This window comes from Euleptes europaea, chromosome 8 (assembly GCF_029931775.1).
Source record: "Euleptes europaea isolate rEulEur1 chromosome 8, rEulEur1.hap1, whole genome shotgun sequence".
NCBI classification, from domain to species: Eukaryota; Metazoa; Chordata; class Lepidosauria; order Squamata; family Sphaerodactylidae; genus Euleptes; species Euleptes europaea.
This window is the reverse complement of record NC_079319.1, coordinates 85,687,015-85,708,879: the sequence shown is the minus strand read 5'-3', so window position 1 is coordinate 85,708,879 and position 21,865 is coordinate 85,687,015. Positions and strand designations below refer to the sequence as shown.

General features: G+C 41.1%; 1 protein-coding gene across 1 annotated transcript in view; it reads left to right on the top strand.

Moving 5' to 3' along the window:
• The first annotated feature begins 284 nt into the window (after nt 1-284).
• Nucleotides 285-21,865, top strand: part of CDH18 (cadherin 18) — a 222,992-nt gene continuing 201,411 nt past the window's right edge. The window contains exon 1 of the mRNA XM_056854114.1: nt 285-632. Coding sequence (XP_056710092.1) covers nt 405-632 — 228 coding nt within the window. The 5' untranslated portion in view covers nt 285-404. The remainder of the gene's footprint in view (nt 633-21,865) is intronic.

Sequence of the window (21,865 nt, the reverse complement as noted above, 5' to 3'; positions counted from 1 at the left end):
TTGCTGTTGGGTATTCCCTTGACAGGATTTGTTAATGCAGTGATCAGAATATTCTTACTGGAGGTCAAAAATCTGAAATTACTATTCCTAGTGATGTGTAAAGTGTTTTATTTTTCCTTTTCTCTTTCCCCCCTATTAGGTATGAAAATGTATGACTCCAGCTGTCGGTTGTGAAGATTCTGGAATAAACAGCAGCTGTTTCCTCACGTCCCTGTTCATGATGTAAATGGCACTCTGACCAATGGGCGGCTGAACCATGGACAGACTTAAAAAAATGATCTGGACTGTTTGTTTACATCAGTTCCTTCCTTTCCCGGTGGGAGCCTATTAGTGGATTACAGTGGGAAAGACGAAAAAGAGGAGAAAGGGGAAGAAAACACCTTGGAGTGGAAAGCGGTCCTACAATGAGAATTACGAGCACATCTTGCATCTGTCCAGTCCTCATTTGTCTCTGTTTCGTGCAGAGGTGTTATGGGACTGCACACCATGGCTCCATCAAGGTGACCAGAAACCAGACCAAACAGATCGAGGGGGAAACAGAAGTGCACCATCGCCCCAAACGTGGATGGGTGTGGAACCAGTTCTTTGTTTTAGAAGAGCACATGGGACCCGACCCACAGTATGTTGGAAAGGTACGGCCTGTCCTTCTGCGTTTTGCTTTCTGTGAGACAAGTAATGGCAAACTCTTTGGGTTCCTCAGCCTGTACAAAAGGTTGTGACACCCTGAATCAGAATAACGGAAGAACTACTTACTGCACATACCCATGGGGTGGGGGGGATCATAAATACATACTGATCTGGGTAGTCAGGCATAATTTTCAATTTTTAAAAATTTATAAATACTTCGTCAATACCATTTTGTGCACATCAGTTTACTGGAATCTGCTAAGCCAACAATTTGCATTCAAATATGTGCTGCTGTGTTGTGTTGCTAGTTGTCTACCCCACCCCCAGTGGCTTACGTTTGTCTCTAGGACCTGCTGGATAGCCATGGAAACTGACTTTTCAAACTCCCAGACAATTGGCAAAAGTATTTCAGAACCTTTTTTTGCTGTGCATTGTGTTCTAACAAGAAGATGTAAAATTTTCCTCGCTGGTAATGTGTCTGTTTTGCTGAGTGTGCAGGAGCAGTTGGGGAGTTTAATATTCCAAAAACGTTTCAGTTGCCTGTTTGCGCTACTAATCTATGGGACATTTATATTCAGGGGAGAACTCTCAGTGTTGTATAAGTGTTCTCACCTCTTCCTTTCTCTCTCCTGTGTCCGGATGGTTGTGTGAATCACAGAATATGTCCCAAGAGGCATCACCTTTGTAAATGAAGGGAGCGCTCACTCAGACATAGCTGCCTCCATTTGTAGGAGGATGTTTGGCTTGTATTCGCTCAACAATTTGTGATTGGCCCCAGCACCCCATGGTTCCCAAAGTTCCCACAGTCTCCATGAGAGCAAGGGCTTTTGATTTATTGCAAGTTTGGGTGTATTTTGGTCTGCCAAGAACATAAGCACTCATTAATTAACCTTAGAAATAGTCAACAGAACTCAGTATGCTACTGAAACTATTGGGGAGAAACAGCTGGTATCAGGATTCAGTAGAGTAGATGTCTGCTTGATTTAGTTTGCTTCTGTTTTCACAAGGAATGTTGATGTGTGAAAGAAAGAACAGACATACTGGTATGTTCCTAATAATAGTGGGTTTCTTCTTGAGGCCAGTTAATCAAATGTTGATCCCTGTAGTCTCTTTTCCCTAAATTGAGGATAATAGACATTTACAAGGTTTCTGGTGATTTTACAGAAAATATTCATACCAGAAGAAGACAAGACACCGAGTAGTTCCCTGTCATTACTGGTCTCTCTTTTTGCTGCCATTGACCTCTCCAATCAGCCAGTGGTTAATCTGTCTAAGCAGTCTAAGCAGAGGGGTAATCCAAATTCAGGGGCAGGTTCAATTCCCAGGGTCAGGAGTCCAGAGAAAATTAGAGACCCGAGGTGGCTGCAAGTGAACAAGTTGCTTCCACAAAATGCTGAGCTCATTGCCTGCCTAAATAGGCTTTATCTTAATGCAGACCAGCCCAGTTTCATCATTGCTCAGTGCTCTGTGCAAAACCTGTAGCCTTGCACTTTTCCGACAGCTTTCTGTCATGGCCCTGATCTTCTGGCATCTCTGCTCGACTAGGCTTGGTGACCCTCCAGGTGAGGCCACCTGTGGCTGAACCCCAGACACAGGTGGTTCTCCTGAGCTGCCAGGCTACAGAGCCGGTGAGACTTCATTAGGGTTTAGGGCTGTTTAGATTGGAAAGAAGGTGGTTAAGGGGAGACATGATAGAGTCATATAAAATTATGCATGGTATGCATGGTATTGAGAGAGTGGACAAGGAGAAGCTTTTCTCCCTCTCTCATAATACCAGAACACGGGGTCATCTGCTGAAGCTGGAGGGTGAGAGATTCAAAACAGATAAAAGGAAGTATTTCTTCACCCAATGCATAGTATCAGAGGAGCATGCCTGTTATATTAGGTGCTGTGGAACGCAGACAGGATAATGCTGCTGTAGTCATCTTGTTTGTTGACCTCCTAGAGGTCCCTGGTTGGCTACTGTGTGAATAGATTTCTGGACATGATGGGCCTTGGTCTGATCCAGCAGGGCTTTTCTTAGGCTCTTATGTTCCTGGTCTTCATTCCTTTCACTATCTTCTGTCTGCTGGGGCTGCTTCTCAGTTTTCACCCTGCCGTCTCCCTCTAGTTCCTCTCCATCTGAGGAAGAGTCGGCAGGCTGACCCACAAGATATGAACTGCAGAAAACTACAGAATGATCCTGATTCACCACCACAGCCCAGACTATCATGTAATTAATTAAAACAAGTTAACAGCTTTGTCACTTGGTCATGAATAAAAATACAAAGGGCCATTTTTATTCCCCTTTCTTAGTTGTGGAATTTTACAAGGGCTCCATAATCAAGTCATTTCTCTCATGCATTCTACACCAGTGTGGTGTAGTGGTTAAGAGCGGTGGTTTGGAGTGGTGGACTCTGATCTAGAGAACCAGGTTTGATTCCCCACTCCTCCACATGAGCGGCGGAGGCTAATCTGGTGAACTGGGTTGGTTTCCCCACTCCTCCACACGAAGCCAGCTGGGTGACCTTGGGCAAGTTACAGTTCTATTAAGAGCTCTCACAGCCCCACCTACCTCACAGGGTGTCTGTTGTGGGGAGGGGAAGGGAAGGTGATTGTAAGCCCGTTTGAGTCTCCCTTAAGTGGCAGAGAAAGTCGGCATATAAAAACCAACTCTTCTTCTTCTTCTAACCAGGTTTTGGGTAGTAAAGACGGTCGGGTAATGTATGGATGAAGGACGTTTTTATTTGGGGTTTTAATTTTATTTCTGGATGCATAGGAAAGCAGGTCCATGATCATACCCAATTACGACCAGGGATAAATTGGTTTAGGATCTTTGACCTGAATGTGTCTAAGTCAGTTTAAATGGTATGGAGGCCTGCTAGGGCCAAACTAATCATGTCAGCTCCCATGGATCCGAACCATGAATTCTAGGGCCAAATCAGGCCTGCACCATGGCAGGCTGGAATGCTCTTCTCTCCCCGCCCACGTTACAAGTGCTGAAATGGCCACAGTGCCTATCCCCATGGCCATTTTGGCACTTGAAGGGGGGAAGAGTGTTTCAGTCCACCGTTCTGTGGCCTTGTGGTGTTTTTAAATCCCTTTAAGATGGCGGTGGCATCCATGGGATGGGCCTAGGGTTGCCAGGTCCCTCTTCGCCACCAGCAGGAGATTTTTGGGGTGGAGCCTGAAGAGGGTGGTGTTTGGGGAGGGACTTCAGTGCCATAGAGTCCAATTGCCAAAGTGGCCATTTTCTGCAGGTGAACTGATCTCTATCGGCTGGAGATCAGGTGTAATAGCAGGAGATCTCCAGCTAGTACCTGGAAGTTACCAAACAATAGGAGCGTACTAGGAGCGTCTCACCAGAGCACTATGCTATGTAAGGACAATACCTGTGGCAGGTAAAAGTTTTTATTGTATAGCCATAGGCCGTCACAATATACCTGTGGCAGGTGCAGCCAATACCCTCTATCTCTGAACTGTTGTGTCATGGTAAAAATCCTGCAAAACTTATACGTTGCAGTCTATACTAGGTTACAGTATAGCAGGATTTTTACCATGACACAACAGAGACAGAGGGTATTGGCTGCACCTGCCACAGGTATTTTCCTTACATAGCATCGTGCTGTGATTTAGCAAATTAACGGACTAAGAGTCACATTCCAGGAGCTGCAAGGTTGAGGCCGGGTGAGTTTGTAATATTATTGTATTGGTACGGTATGTTGGTGGCCTCGTACTGAATAATTCCTTAGCCAAGTACCTGGAGGTTGGCAACCCTACTCATAAAACATTTTTTTTTTTACTTTTATTGACAATTGTCGACTTAACAGAAAGCAACAAGCAAGCTACAAGTAGTGCTGGCAAAGTACAGGACCAGTTGTGTATTAATAGGCTAATTTGCCCAGCTTGAATGTGAGCGTTGTAGTTTATTGCTTTGGCTGTCGCCTTGCAAGCACTTTCAGCAAGAATCTCTCCTTGTAAAAGTCACCGTTTAAGGCATCCGCAACTAGTTTACAAGGCAACTGAGCTCCACCAAAGTGCTGCTAATTGCTTTGTAAATGTAACCAAACTACTCTGATGCTTAACTGAGCCCTTGTTGCTACTCAGTGTCATAGTGCATAAAGAAGCTTGTGAGGAGCACTTAATGGGCAAATTGGTTGCTGAAAAGGGAGTGTTGAAATGCCAGGCAGAGTACCATTGTAACAAGAGTTGCATTTGGCTTTTGAGTGTTAAGGAAACACCCCCTGTTTAAGGAGATGGTGAGTTCAGAGGCTGATAAAGAGAAGAGGAGGAGGAGTTGGTTTTTATACCCCAATTTTTTCTACCTTTTAAGGAAAATCAGATTGGCTTAAAATCGCCTTCCCTTCCTCTCCCCACAACGGACACCTTGTGAGGTAGGTGGGGCTGAGAGAGCTCTAAGAGAACTGTGATTAGCCCAAGGTCACCCAGCTGGCTTCATATGGAGGAGTGAGGAAACCAACCCAGTTCACCAGATTAGAATCCGCCGCTCATGTGGAAGAATGGAGAATCAAACTCATTTCTCCAGATTAGAGTCCACTGCTCCTAACCACTACACCATGCTGGCTCTCTGTGAGTTGTGGGAGGGGGGTCTCTAGTTCGGATACCCTCTTCACTCACTACATGGCCTTATGCCCACATTATCTGAGTGTCAGCCTCCTTCCCTGAAATATGGGGGTAATAACATTGTCTACCTTATGGGGCTTTTGTAAGGTTTACAACCAGATAATGTATGTGGTCTTCTTGCCAGAATGTCAGACTTGTTGCTAAAATTTACTTTGGTATTGGAGGACTGGAAAATTGCAAGTGTTACACCATTTTTTTCCAGAAGGGGGTCCAGAGGAGACACAGGAAATTACAGGCCAGACTGGGGATGCAAATGCTATTTTGATCACAGAAGTGGCCCCCTAGGGAAGGAGTTGAGCATCTTCTTCCTAGCACCATTCCTGCAATCAAATTTCCATCCCTCAAGACTTCATTGTTCTTAGTAAAACTGGACAATCAAGCATAAGTCGGTTGGCCCTGATGAAAACACCTGCTGGAAAATGCTTATATCCTCAATGAACCCATTTGCAGCAAGCACCATGATCCTATGGCGAGGAGTAAGCCAATGTGGTTGCTGCTGCCGTCTGCTCTGGTTCCAACCACATGCTGATGTGGAGGACATATGTTTTCCACTGGCAGTTCTTCCCAGACATAGGCCATTTATTCATGGAAGGTTTTGCATTGGATTTGCCACTCTTTAGATGCACTTTCCCCCCATCCGTATTCTCAAAACTCAAAAATAAGCCACCATGCAGAGTTTTGAGAATTCAGATGGGGAAAATGTGCATCTATAGAGTGACAAATCCAATGCAAAACCTTCCATGAATAAATGGCCATAGAGATGATGCTGGATGGTGAGCTGTCACAAGGCAACTGTTGTTAGAGGATGACTGCATTTGGTCAATGTGCCCTGCGGAAACAGTGCTTCTCTTCAGTGCAGTAATGGGTTAGTGGCTTCAGCTTCATTTGTACTTTGTGTGGTGTTTACTGTCTTTTCGGACAAGCATCTGGACAAAGCTTATTAGTTTGCTAAAAGTTCTTTCCAGGCTTATAATGCTGGTTTATGCGCATCAGTGGTACTGCATCCACATTGGTGGCGCTGCTTATGGATGCATTATTGTTTCACTGCTTGGAACCGTTGTTGGGTTTCATTTGCCTTACACTCACCCCATAGCATCAACCACTGCAGAGGTTCAACTGCTCCCAAAAGGTTGAAATAATTAGAAACAGGGATATTACAGATTATAGGGTCCCCCACAACAAAATAATCAGCTATTTTAGTCTGTATACTAGCAGGTGGAGGAGCAACTTCCTCCACATCCTGCTGCCATTTACTGGCTCCCATCACAACAGATACAAAAGCGACAATGTAGAACTGGTTTACCAGAAGACAAAGCAAGGGAATCTAGGGGTCATAAGCAGCAATTCCACTTCCAAATGTGGCCAACGGATGAAAAGTAAAATATTTATCTTAAAACCACAATATAGGCAGGAGCAATGTGCCTGTGTGTCTGCTCAGGACACCATCTTGATTCTTCAAGTTCAACTGCTCACCCAAATAAATATACCAGAGAAAGGACAGGATTTTAGATCTCGATGAGGGACAACTATCAGAAAAAAATGCTAAGAAGCATTTATCATAATCTCTTGGCATTCTAGAATAGACCCAAGTAGGTACTCAGAAAACAAAAGGCTGGGCGATCCAGTCGTGTACATAAGAACATAAGATGCTGGATCAGACCCAGGCCCATCAAGTCCAGCAGTCTGTTCACACAGTGGCCAACCAGGTACCTCTAGGAAGCCCACAAGCAAGACGACTGTAGCAGCATCCTGCCTGTGTCTGCAGCACCTAATATAATAGGCATGCTCCTCTGATACTGAAGAGAATAGGTATGCATCATGACTAGTATTCATTTTTATTAGTAGCCACGGATAGCCCTATCCTCCATGAATATGTCCACTCCCCTCTTAAAGCCTTCCAAGTTGGCACCCATCACCACATCCTGGGGCAGGGAGTTCCACAATGTAACTATGCATTGTGTGAAGAAATAATTTCTTTAGTTTCAGCCAGAGTAAAAGGTTAACTGAACTGGATTTGTTTCCCTGCACCTACACATGAAGCCGGCTAGGTGACCTTGGGCAAGTCATTCTCTCTCAGCCTCACCTACCTCACAGGGTGTCTGTTGTGGGGAGGGGAAGGGAAGGTGATTGTAAGCCGGTTTGATTCTCCCTTAAGTGACAGAGAAAGTCAACATATAAAAACCAACTCTTCTTCTTCTTCTTCTTAACACTAGCAAATCTATGTGCATGCGCCTACAGTGCATCTGTCTTTGTATGTCAGAATGCTGCCCACACGTACGTACAGTCTTGGTCAGTACACTTAGCAGAAGGAATGAGGAAGTTAGTGCCCTTATCCAGGTGAGCCGTTCCAAGGTGGACAGATAAATTCATATACTGAGCCAAGTTACATATCAGGAAAAGGTTAGGCAAGAATCTTTCTCCCTAATGTCTTGTTTTCTCTGTGTAGAAAGCATATTATTATAATGTGGGACATTTGGTCCAGGGACGCTGCTCCAACTTGATGAGTTGTGTGTATAGACCTCCTTTCCCCTATTTTTCTGTTGCATTGGAAGGCAAGAAGCATTTCAAGTTATTAATCCAGAATAAAGGTGCACCCTCTGAATTACCTTTCAGCAGTAGCAATGAAGGCTCACACTTTCCACACTCATCACATCCATTGTCAATTTTTAGATGCTTCAACACATAATTTTTTTTTTTACCCCTGGCTGCTAGATTCCCTCACTTTCTTTCTTATCACCCATACATTTCATAAAAAAAATGATTGTTTAACAGATTGGGCATGACAGCAAAATGGCCGGTTATCTATCTCACACTAAATGTAATGGAAGTCTGTTATCACCTGATGCTTGCAAAGGGCATCATGCTTTGGGAGTGGAGAAATGAAAATGCAGAGCTAGCTAGCCATGCATGGACTCCACATGTGAAAATTAATCAATTTTAAAATATTTAAGATTTCACACACACACACACCCCAATTTTCTTTTGCTTTTAGCTCCCACAGAAGCATGTATTGATAATTGACGTGTACCCCAACAAGCAAGGAGAGGCAGCATGTAAATGTCCTGAAATAAATATATTTTGTGAATTACAGATCCAGCCACTGTGCTAGTTGCTGATATGGGGTGAGCCCATTCCTTATCACATAACAGTTTTGTGGTTGTGGAAACTATGCACATGTACAGAAGGAACGTAAAGTTGAGGAGTATTGTGCATAGCTCCCTAATTGATTTTGTTAATTCTTGTAAAGGAGAATTCAAGAGGAGTGGAAAGTAGATCAGACAGTACCCATGGATAAATAAAAGGGGCAGAATGGGGTAAACCTTTTCACCCCAAATACCGGTGTGTACCACAATGTGACCAAGTTCCAGGCCACCACTGGTGGTAGGCATTTGTTTTAGAAACAAACTTTCCTTACTTATGTAAATATTGTTATGTGTGTGTTAAGTGTTGTCAAGATGCAGCCGACTTATGATAACTCCAGCAAGTGGCTTTCAATGCAAGTGAGAAGCAGAGGTGGTTTGCCATTGCCTTCTTCTGCGAAGAAAAAGGAAGAGTTGGTTTTTATATCTCGCTTATTTCTATCTTTAAGGAGTCTCAAAGCAGCTTACAATCACCTTCCCTTCCCCTCCCCACAACAGACACCTTGTGAGGTAGGTGAGGGGGAGAGAGCTCTAAGAGGACCGATAGTCAAGAGGCACTCACCTCTCTGGAGAAAAGCAGCATAGCAAGGCTTGAACAGTTCTCCAAACATTTCCACCCAAGGTCCAAGCAATCATACATTTTGGCACTGCCCATATTTGGAAAGCCTCCTATCTTACACCTTCAATTGGGTAACGTACATATTTCCTTGTCCCTTGTCATTTCCTTGTTGCTACAGTTCCTTCTCTTTTGAGAGATAGTGGTGGGGGAGATAGTGGTGGGAGCTAAAGCTGGGAAATAATGTTAATTCATGGCGTCAGCAATCTTGGCAGTTAGTGGTTTTCGGCTACTTGGCAGTTAGTGGCTGAACTCTTGGCAGCCCAGCTTCTACCCATCTCGTTTACTTCATTTCTATTTCTATGTTCAGTCGACTTAGCACTAGCTGAGGTGACAGGGATTTTCCAGCCTCTCCTCATAGCTGACTGGCATGCCCATTAGAACTGTGACTAGCCCAGGGTCACCCAGCTTCATGTGTAGGAGTGGGGAAACCAACCTGGTTCACCAGGTTATAGTCCACCGCTCATGTGAAGGAGTGGGGAATCAAACCTGGTTCTCCAGATTAGAGTCCACCACTCTTAACCACTACACCATGATGCTCTCAAAGTGCTCCTGGGCAGTCTCCCATCCAAGTAATGACCCTGCTTAGCTTCCGAGATGTGATGAGATAGGGCTACACCCTGCCACTTTCCCTCTAAACACTGTTATACATGATATACAGAAAATTATATTGCATCTGCCTCGGAGGGTGGTGGAGTCCCCATCTTTGGAGGTCTTTAAGCAGAGGCTGGATGGCCATCTGTTGAGAGTGCTTTGATTGTGGGATCCTGCATGGCAGGGGGTGGGACTGGATGGCCCTTGTGGTCTCTTCCAACCTTTTGATCTTGTGTACTTGTGATCTAAAACACAAAAAAGTGACCAGCACAACTCTTGACAAAGTCACCCTTTGAGCATACCTCACTCTTTTATTGGGACATCTGTCTCATTCTGAGGTGAACTGTGCCCAGGCACAAGAGGTCTGCAAGAAACTGAGCGAGAAACAAGATGTGCTGAGACTGGAGAATAGCCTTCACTCCAAATTTACTTTTGAGTTAGCAGGAGATAATGTTGAGAACTATCTTGAAGCTGTCAAGATAATATTGGCACTTATTTACATTTTAAAAAGAAGACAATTCCCTCCCCCCAGGTTCCCCTCAGCCTGTGAACACTGAATACAATTTTTTTTTCATGAATTTTAATTTTTCTCCTAATGCTATAAATTATACCAATAAATGTACTTTGATTTGAAACCAGTTTTTCCCTACCACACCACGCCCAGTCTCAATAAATAAAACAAGGACTTCACTCACAAATGAAAGAGAATTACTTAAATTAATATTTTTATGCTGTTTCCCTTAAAGTAGTTGTGAAGCTGCCACATGAATAAGTTAGGCAATCAGAAACTCCTGAATATACAAGTGTAATAAGAGTATAGGATGGGGATTATCTGGTCTAAAAACCCTCGATCTAAATGTTCACATTAACAGAGCCGGGTTATTTCAACTGCTTGTTCAAAACCATCCACTTCCCTGTTATGTTATCTGAAATCTTCTGTACTTTGTGAAAACCAGACAGGACTTGCCTCTTGATTTGTCTTTTTTTGCTTCCTTTTCTTTTGTACACACTCAAAGTAAGCTCTGAAGTATTGCTTTTACTAAATGAAGGCAAGTCAAGACCTTTAACTTTAAACTGCCACTCCTGGCTTAAGCTTGGAACTTAAGAAAGAACCTGACCCTTCATGCTAGACATGTTGGCAATACCAGAGGATTCTGCTGCTGTTTTCTGAATCCATCTGGTATTCAAGTGGCTACAAGTATTAAACTGAAGTACTTTAAATTGCTGTGAGCATAATTTTAAATTGAAAGCATAGGTTTTATACCCCGATTTTCTCTACCTTTAAGGAGTCTCAAAGCAGCTTACATTTGCCTTCCCTTCCTCTCCCCGCAACAGACATCTTGTGAGGTAGGTGGGGCTGCAAGAGTTTGGAGAGAACTGTGACTAGCCCGAGGTGGAGGAGTGGAGAATCAAACCTGGCTCCCCAGATTAGAGTCCACTCTTGTTAACCACTATGCCACCCTGGCTCACAATCATGGTTATTATTAGTTATGATTTCAAATTTCACACCCGTGCTGTTTCATCCTACCTGATCTACTTTTTGCTTCTTTCTAATGCTGTCTGATCTTGAGATTCTTCATTCTAATGCCATTTTGGTTGTTAGCGCTGGATTTCCCCCTTCTTGAAGCATACTCATGTTTCTGCATTGTTTGTGTACCAGTAAATCAACATTATATATTATGCATTTGACTAGTATATATTGTATAAATACCACCTGCATTATGAACATTGACAATGTATACAAAATACAAACAAATATGCAGTGAGAAATGGAGAACTGAACTATTGGCAAAAATATGAACAGATACAAAAAGGAGGGATTAACTAGAAAACAATTCATTCCTAAATCATAGAGGTATCAAATCCTTTCTGGTCAAGAGTGAAGCCGTGAGCTTCATTCCCAAATCCAGACCATAAGGGTTTCTGGGGCTTTTGGTTTCAGCAGGAACCTGAAAAAGTAGTCACAAGAAATTCAACAAGCAGAAAAGACCAGGCAAAGATAAAAGAAATTGCACCAGACATCACTAAGATTTCTATCATGCCTGGCCAATTCAGCAGTTTCATACTGCCTGCCAATTACAGAGGGCAATGTTGCAAATTCATGTTTTGTTCTGTGCCTGGAATGGGTTCCGAGGCATGAATACACACAGTTCATGGTAGCATATTAAGTGGAAACCAGCCTCAGACCCTAAGGTTCTTTGTTCAAGCCTCTTGAGCTCCTGACGGGGCAGAGCATACGCTTTGCATGCAGAAGGCCACAGGTTCAGCTACCAGCCTCTCCAGTGGAAAGATGCTGGTAGTATGAGCTCTACCTGAAACCTTGGAGAACCACTGCCAGTCTGAGTAGAAAATTCTGACTTTGATAGACCAGAGTTCTGATCATAGTCATGATGCATACCTGTCCTCTCCAGGATCAGAGGATCATGTCTGTTTTATTAGGTGGTGTGGAACACAGGCAGGACAGTGCTGCTGCAGTGGTCTTGTTTGTGGGCTTCCTAGAGGCTCTTGGTTGGCCACTGTGTGAACAGACTGCTGTACTTGATGGGCCTTCATCTGATCCAACAGAGCTTTTCTTATTTTCTTACGATTCAGTTTAAAGTAGCTTCATGTGTTCGTGTGATGAATATGTTGACTAATCTCTCCAGTATGAAATCTAATTCTGGCTCTCAAGAAAAATGGCTGAGATATCAAATGAGATTGTATAGTTTTTTTATATTATTTCTTTTAGATATTAATATCTCTGCCTTTGGGCAGCGGCTCTCTAAGTTGAATTATAATATATTAACGCCATACACGAAATGCAGCTTCACGTGGAATGTGGCCAAGTCTCATCTTTTGGTGGTGGGATGGCTAAGAAAAGAGCAGTCACATGATATTGAAGCCCCATCCCCACTTCTCTGATATCCCTGCCAATGTTGCAGCTATTATTGTAGGTTCTACAGTGAGTTCAGTTGAAATGTGTGTGTGTGTGTCAAGTGCCATCAGGTAACAGCTGACTTATGGTAACCCTGGCAAGGGGCTTTCAAGGCAAGTGAGCAGCAGAGGTGGTTTGCCATTGCCATCCTCTGCAGAGCCTTCCTTGATAGTCTCCCTTCCAAGTACTGACCCTGCTTAGCTTCTGAGATCTGAGGAGATTGTGCTATACCATGCCACCTTTCCTCCTTCAGTGGAAATAGAAGAGGTTTGTATATGCCAACTTTCTCTACCACTTAAGGAAGAATCAAAATGGCTTACAATCACCTTCCCTTCTCCTCCCCACAACAGACACCCTGTGAGGTAGGTGGGGCTGAGAGAGTTCAAAGAGAATTGTGACTAACCCAAGATCACCCAGCTGGCTTCATATGGAAGAGAGGGGAAACCAACCCGGCTCACCAGATTGGCCTCCACTGCTCATGTGTAGGAGTGGGGAATCAAACCCGTATCTCCAGATCAGAATCCAGCACTCCAAACCACCGCTCTTAACCATTACACCAAGCTGAAACCCCAGTTGCTGCTGCACTATTTTCCACATTTCACATGTCATTTAATGAGATCAGCAAGTGTACTTAAGTCTCCAAAGTTTTGTATCTTGTATTTTTGCTACACCTCTCATCAGATTACATTGACACTACAAATGCAATTTTCATGATTGCCCCTGGTAACTGCAGTTTTATGAGTGTCGGGGAAAACCTTTGTAAGAGTTTTCTACTGCCTTTCTCCGGTGCAAAATACATTTCCAAAGCTATTTGGTTGCTACCACAGCAGTTAACCCGGCTTGAAACATGACTAGAGACAGATCCTGAACTGCACAATGCCTGCGAGATCTTGATTTCCCTATAAAACTTGGGAGATAACACGGAAGAGGCTTCTCCTTGCAATAACATCTACTGCAATCTTGCTTGATGAGGGAGGCTACTTTTAGAGTGTTGCTTCCATTTGGTAAACATAAAATTGAATGTAATACTCCCATTTTAACAATGGCCTCCATCCCAGCAGGTGTGGCATAGACAGAAATTAACATAGGCATGTATCCCAGTAGCAGGAAGTTCAAAGATGTTGCACTTTATAGTATTTGACAGTTGCAAACTGGTACAGATGGCAGGTTGCATCAGTAATGGACGACTAATGAATAATGTGATACCGCTTATCAGGCTTCCTCGGGGAGTGGCTTTTTGATCTCGGGTAGCCGGTTTCTAAATGAAACTTGTTAGAAACCCAGGGATGCATAACACATGCAGTATTTTGTTGTTTTGGTTAACAAGTAAAATTCTGTTCTATATCAGAGGTGAGAATAAGTCTGAGTAATATGCTCTTAATGAATGACCAAGGATCAAGAAACAGGCAGCTGGAAGCTGAAAGGAGAATCACCCAGCTTGTAGCAATGAAAACTGGGCAGTTAGATTGCAAAAGTAAGGTAGGAGAGGATGTTAGTGATAGAGTCTGGCAAAGCTTTCCTTAGCAAAGGTCATCTGCCGAAGCTGGAGGGTGAAAGATTCAAAACAGATAAAAGGAAGTATTTCTTCACACAGCACATAGCTAAATTGTGGAACTCCCTGCTCCAGGATGTGGTGGTGGCTGCCAACTTGGAAGGCTTTAAGAGGGGAGTGGACATGGCTACTAGCAAAAATGAATACTAGTCATGATGCACACCTATTCTCTCCAGGATCAGAGGAGCATGCCTATTAGGTGCTGTGGAACACAGACAGGATGCTGCTATAGTCATCTTGTTTGTGGGCTTCCTAGAGACACCTGGTTGGCCCCTGTGTGAACAGACCGCTGGACTTGATGGGCCTGGGTCTGATCCAGCAGGGATTTTCTTATGTTCTTATGAACATGGCTATTATATTAGGTGCTGTGGATCACTTGCAGGGTAATGCTGCATCAGTCGTCTTGCTTGTGGGCTTCCTGGAGGCACGTGGTTGGCCACAGTATGAACATACTGCTGGACTTGATGGACCTTGGTCTGATCCAGCATGGCTTTTCTTATGTCCTTATATGTTCCCCAAGAACCAAATCTCTCATTTATTTCTTAGGCTGTTGTGATTAGATTTTTGTAGCTGGTAGTTGTATTAGTTCCTGCTTTGCTGTGTAGTTAGATATTGCCATTAGACTTTTTTAGACAGCAGTGTGTAATCAGATAGCTCATTTCTTGCTGTATTTATTAGCATATAGTCCCGTTGATTTAGATTATGCATTTACTTGCTCCAAATAGCTTTCCAGCTAACCATTTGTATTCCTTTTTTGGGTTTAATAAATAATATTATTTTTTAAAAAAAGATCCAAATCTCCTTCCTTCACATATAGGGTTGCCATGTCTGGGCTGAGAAATTCCTGGAGATTTTGAGGGTAAAACCTGAGGAGGATGGGATTTGGGGGAAGGGTCTTCAATAGGGTATAATGCCATACAGTCCACCTTCCCAAATGGCCATTTTTTTCCAGGGGAACTGATCTCTGTTCCCTGGAGAGCAGCGGTAATCCCAGGAGATCTCCTGCCACCACCTGGAAGTTGGCAGCCCTATCCACATGGTCCCAGTAAGAGTTGTAAACAGAAGATTTTGGAATTGTGGAACTCCCTGCCCCTGGATGTGGTGATGGCTGCCAACCTGGAAGGCTTTAAGAGGGGAGTGGACATGTTCATGGAGGAAAGGGCTATTCATGGCTAGTAGTCAAAATGGATACTAGTCGTGATGCATACCTATCAGAGGAACATGACTGTTGTATTAGGTGCTGTGGAACACAGGCAGGACAATGCTGCACCTGGTTGGCCATTGTGTGAACAGACAGCTGGACTTGATGGGCCTTGGTCTGATCCAGCAGGGCTTTTCTTATGTTCTTATGTTTATGTTTTTTAGTAAAGGTCTATGGATTTGGGAATGGCTCTTCATAACATTACTTGATCCTGGGTTCCAGAGCTGGTTCCTTTGAATAAATGCATGGACATACCTTCTTCAGCTTTCTTCTATGTTTTGATTTAAATTTTCATTTTGGGCGAAGCACCTAAAGCAGGGGTCCCCAATGTGGTGCTCATCTGCATCACGGTGCTCGCACAGCAACATTCCTGGTACCCTCCAAGTGCTTTTAGAAAGTGGGCATGGACAGGTAATGCTTTTGGCCAGCATGGCTTCTGATTGACCTTTGGAGATTTGATTGCCTGTGCATTTTTTAAAACATTGCTTCAGCAGTAGCTGCCCCCACAGTGCAAGGCTCTTCACTGTGTGGCTGGAGGTAAGCTATGGCAGCCATTTTGTGGATGGCTGTGTCTCCTATGGCAGCCATTTTGTGTGGGGTTGCCATCCTCCAGGTACAACTGATCTTCAGCCAATAGAGATCATTTCACCTGGAGAAAATGGCCGCCATGACAATTGGACTCTATGGAATTGAAGTCCCTCCCCTCCCAGCCCCCCCTTCTCAGGCTCAAAACCTCCCACCGGTGACTTCCACTTCCGTTGCTGATCACCGTGGCAGCACGATTCTCGAGCCCCGATCAAAGTGGCAAGGGAGGGAGGGAATCCCCCCTCCCCCGAACAACAGCCACGGCTCCCCTTGAAGTAGAGGGGAAGCTGAGCAAGCGGCCGGCTCGCGGCTTGCCCTTGATGCGCTCCCTGCCTTGGAAGCGGCGGGGAGCGTTCGGGCGAACCAGCGGAGAAGCAGGCGCCATTGTTCTCAGGCTGATCGGGACGGCGGTTTAAAGGCACGGAAGAAACAACAGGTTTTTTTTTTTTTTACTCTTTTGATGTACAACTAGTGATTCACGGGGGTGTCTGGTGGTATAACTCATAGGGAGAAGCAAGCTGGTTTTTTTTTCTATACTTGCTAACGAATACAAAAAGAAACTTGGCTTTTTGCCAGACTGTGGCGCAGTTGAATTTCCTGCTCTGTTGACTCTGACAGTTTTAAGAGATATACAGCAGATTTATGATCATTGAGCTGGCTCTTCAAGATTGACTTTACCAGTTAATTGCTCCATTATTGAGATTCTTTGAACTGATGTTGTGAGACTGTCATCTCTCCCCCCCCCTCTCCTCTCCTTTGGATTACAAATGTTGCATTTTTGAGCCCTTCAATGGGAGATAAAGAAGGAAAAAATAAAAAGGACTCAGAAAAGCACCCTAAAGTACTTATTAAAGACCCCAAGACCCTTCAGACTCAATTATCTATGCAAACAAAAAGAAGACCATCTCTCACTAGTCCAGCTATTTCTCCAGATTCCTCCCCAGTAACAGGATCAACTTCTTTGGCAAAAATGACTAAGAAAGCTGATGCCACGCTGAATTCTTTGCAAGAGCTGCTAACAAAAACACTTCAGGAAGTGACATCAGTTAAAACTGAAGTGGTTGAAGTCAAAAAAGAAGTGACAGAAGTAAAATCTGAAGTTGTCTCAATGAAGCAAGATATGGACTATGTAAAGCAAGGTCTTAACCAGAATACTGCAGCTATCTCAACATTGCAGGACTCTATCTCAGCTTTGACTGTGAAGCAAGACAAGTTGGAGGCGAAACAGCAAAAACAAGCAAAGGAAAATAAAGAAACCAGAAAAAAGGTTGATACTATGGAACTTGTACTGGAGGCCCGCCAGGAACGTGAAGAACGGCAAGAGGATAATGTGGCGATGTTAGAAATGCGGATAAAGGAGAGCTGGATTCGTATTCGCGGATTTAAAGAACGGACTGAAGGTTCTGACCTGAAAGAATATTTGAAAGTGCTCCTGGCTGATTTTTTGCAAGAAGAAGAAGCAATAGTGGAAGGGATGATAATTACAGCTTATAGAGTCAACTCTGCTTATGCAGCCAGAAACAAAGTTCCAAGGGATTGCTTGGTACAGCTTTTTTCAAGATCTCACCGGGACCTGATACTAAATAAACATTACAACAATCCTTTAACAATAGAAGGTCAACCAGTGAGACTAATGAAGGAGATACCAGGGAGACTACTGAGAAAAAGAAAGGAGTTTGCAGAATTGGTGGCAAGGCTGAGATATAATGGAATACAACATAGATGGGAATACCCTCAAGGAGTCTCATTTATATTCAAAACAAAGAGGTTCAAACTTACTGACATGGCTAAAGTTGATCAGTTCTTTCGGAGATATGAAGGAGAATTAAGTAAACCACCACAACAACCAATTAAAGAACTGGTTGAAAAGAATCTTACAGAGAATGAGAAGGCTGCAGAAGCTTCAGGAGGAAAATCTCTGACGGAAGAAGAGGACACAGACTGAATTAGGGTCTGAGGATTTATGAGAAGGAGATGGGGATACTATTGGGGGAGGAGGGGGGGAAGGGGTATTATACCTGGGGGAAAATTTGAGTTACTAACCAACAAATGATGAAGATACTATCATGGAATGTTAATGGTTTAAACTCTCCAAATAAGAGGAGAAAAATATTCTATCATCTACAGAAATCAAAAGCTAACATTTTTTGTTTACAGGAGACACATATTTTAACAAAAGAGGTTTTAAGATTAGAACAAAATAAATTAGGTAAACTGTTTACTTCATGTAATGATAAGAAAAAGGTTAATGGAATAGCTATGTACATTCCTTTAATATTTGAACCAAAGATGTTGTATAAAGACAGGGAAGGGAGGATTTTGATGGTAGAGGTTCTGTGTGGTTACCAAAAAATAGTATTAGTCGGTATATATGCACCTAATAATAACCAAAAATTATTTTATATGGATCTAATATCGACATTGGCTGAATATGCTACGGAAAATATGTTATGGATGGGTGATTTCAATGGAGTAACAGATCCTCGTTTAGATAGATCAGCAAAAAAAAAAACAGGGGAAATTTGAAGGTAAAATACCTGGTATTTTTGATCATTTAACAGAACAATGGGAAATGTTTGATGCGTGGAGAATGAAAAAAGGTAATAAAAAGGGATATACTTTTTACTCTTCAAGACATAACTCTCACTCTAGAATAGATATGATTTGGCTATCTAAAGATATTATATGCAAACTAGATGACCTTGAAATTTTACCGAAGGTTCTTTCAGATCATAATGCACTGTTGTTGCAAATGAATTTGGGAATTAAGAAAAACAAATCTTGGCATATTAATGAATATTTATTAAAAAATAAGAAAATTACAGACAAAATAAAAGTAGAAATACAACATTATTTTCAAGATAACATAAATAAAGGCACATCTGAAGATGTTGTCTGGGATGCGGGGAAAGCAGTGATAAGAGGCATTTTAATACAACAAAACTCGCGGTGGTTTAGAGAAAGAGAGTCAAAAAAGAAAAAAATACTGGAGGAAATTAAACAGGCGGAAATACAGTTAAGAAAAGCACAAACCAAATTACTTAAACAAGAACAGATTGATAAAATAAAAACTTGGCAACAACAATATGAGATTTTATTAACTACCGATATAGAAAGAAAAATATTATATAATAGACAAAGATTTTTTGAACATTCAAATAAACCAGGCAAAATGTTAGCATGGCAACTTAAACATAAAGAGAGGAGAAAGCCAATATTGAAAATAAGGAAGGATGGAAAAATTTTATTAGATAAACAAAAAATTACAGAAACTTTTATAGACTATTATTCTAATCTTTATACACAGGGAATAGTTTTAGAAAAAGAGATAGAAAAATATTTAACACAATTTGTATGGGATAAAATCTCACAGGAACAGAAAGAATTATTAGATGCAGAAATAACATTAGAGGAGTTAAAATCAGTAATAAAGAAAAGTAAATTAAACAAAGCACCAGGAGAAGATGGCTTCACAAATCTTTATTACAAAACTTTTATGGATCAACTATCACCAAATTTATTGAGAGTTATGAATAATTGTATACAGGGAGGATCCATTCCAAATACCTGGAAGAAAGCAAATATAGTTTTAATACCTAAACCAAACGCTGATTTAATGGAAGTTAAAAACTATAGACCAATATCATTATTAAACAATGATTATAAAATGTTTGTGATGATTTTAGCGAATAGATTGAAGAAAATTCTTAATAGTATTATACATGAAGACCAAGCAGGATTCCTTCCGGGGAGGTTAATCAATCAAAATGTTAGAGTTGTGTTAGACTTACTAGAATATGCAGAATTTGATAATACACCTTTTGCAATGATATTTTTAGATGCAGAAAAAGCGTTTGACAATGTAAATTGGAATTTTATGAGGAAAGTGTTAGAATATATGGGTTTTGGTGATAAATTTCAAAAGGTTATTGGAAATATTTATACTTGTCAAACTGCTAAGCTAATAATTAATGGAGAATTATCATCACAATTTGAAATACAAAAGGGCACCAGACAAGGGTGCCCCCTTTCACCACTGTTGTTTATTATTATTTTAGAGGTATTGATGAGAAAAATTAGAATGAATGCAGAGATTGTAGGTTATAAAATAGGGAGAAATCATTATAAAGTTAAGGCATATGCAGATGATTTAGTGTGTTTTTTAACTGATCCTATTACTCAGATAGCTGAATGGAGCAAAATGATTGAGGTTTACGGAAAACTTGCAGGCTTTAAAATAAACAAAAATAAAACTAAAATATTGGTTAAAAATATTACACTCTTGCAGCAGCAGGAATTAGCGAGAGTAACAGGTTTTGGTATAGAACATAAAGTAAAATATCTGGGAATATGGTTAACTCCTAACAATTTTAACCTATTTAAAAATAATTATGAAAAAACATGGCAACAAATAAATACCGATTTGACAAATTGGGAAAAAATACCCTTATCATTGTGGGGTAGAGTATCGGTGATTAAAATGATGGTATTACCCAGGATGCTTTTTTTATTTCAAAATTTACCGATTATTAAGGGGTTCAAAGTTTTTAAAATTTGGAAGAAGGATATTCAAAAATTTTTGTGGGGAAAAGGAAAACATAGAATAGCGTATAAAAATTTGATTCAATTAAGAGAAACAGGAGGATTAGGTTTACCTGACTTGCAACAATATTATGAGGCTTCCTGCTTTCTCTGGTTAAAAACCTGGATTAAATTAGAAAATTATCGATTATTAGAGTTAGAAGGGTATAATCTTCGATATGGCTGGCATGCATATCTGTGGTATGAAAAGGAAAAGGTAAACAGAGATTTTAAAATTCATATTATTAGAGCTGGGTTATTTCAAATTTGGACAAAATATAAGAAGACTTTAGAAAATACGACCCCGGGGTGGATTAATCCAATAGAAGCTTATATGAAGAGGGGAAAACAATTAAACTTAGATATAGAGATATATAGGGGTATTATTGAATGGAAGGAGAGTAAATGGGCTTTAAAAAGCAGGGAAGAATTAAATATAAAAGACTGGTTTTTATATTATAAACTACAAGATATTTTTAATAAAGATAGTAAACTTGGATTCAGTAAAAATAAATCCGAGTTAGAAAAGATATTAGATAAAGGAAATAAAGGATTGATTGGTAGGATGTATAAATTATTGATGACTATTAATTTAGAACAAGAAAGAATTAAACCAGTCATGATCAAATGGATGCAGGATTTAGGATTCAATATAGACTTGGATAAATGGGAAAATTTATGGAAGAGGGAGTTTAAATTTACAATAACTAATGAAATTAGAGAAAATCTCTATAAAATGTTTTATAGATGGCATATAACCCCATTTATGATATCTAAAATGAACAGTCAAGATAAAGGAATCTGTTGGAAATGTGGAAAAGAAAGAGGAACTTATATGCATGTCTGGTGGACTTGTAAAAAAATCAAAAAATTTTGGAAAAAAATAATAAAAGAAACAAATAATTTGATTAATAGTAAAGTGAAAAGAAAACCATTATTTTGTTTATTGGGAATACCCACAAACGATATTCATGATCGGGATAGGATTATTTGTCAATATAGTTTTGCTGCTGCAAGGATTGTGATAGCGAGAGTATGGAAACAAACAAGTAAACCCTCAATTACAGAATGGAGAGAGAAAGTGTGGTTATATATGAGGATGGCTAGATTAACAGAAATTCTGCATGGAAATGATTTGGAAGAATTTAAGTTAACATGGTTTAAGGCTACCTCATATTGGGATAAGTTGGCAAAAATGGATTTTACTTTGTTATTTAGTGAGCTATAGAAAATTATTCTTTAAGCAATATTAGAATTTAGATAAATAAATAAAGCTACCGGACACTTCTATGGAAGTCATGGTGATGGGTCACTTTTGGTGGGTGGGGGGAAAGGGTATTTTTCTTTTGATGAATGTATTAAAAAATGAAATGTATTCAATATGTTATGTGAATACCCTTTTATATCTATATATGTATTTTTTTTTTCTTGT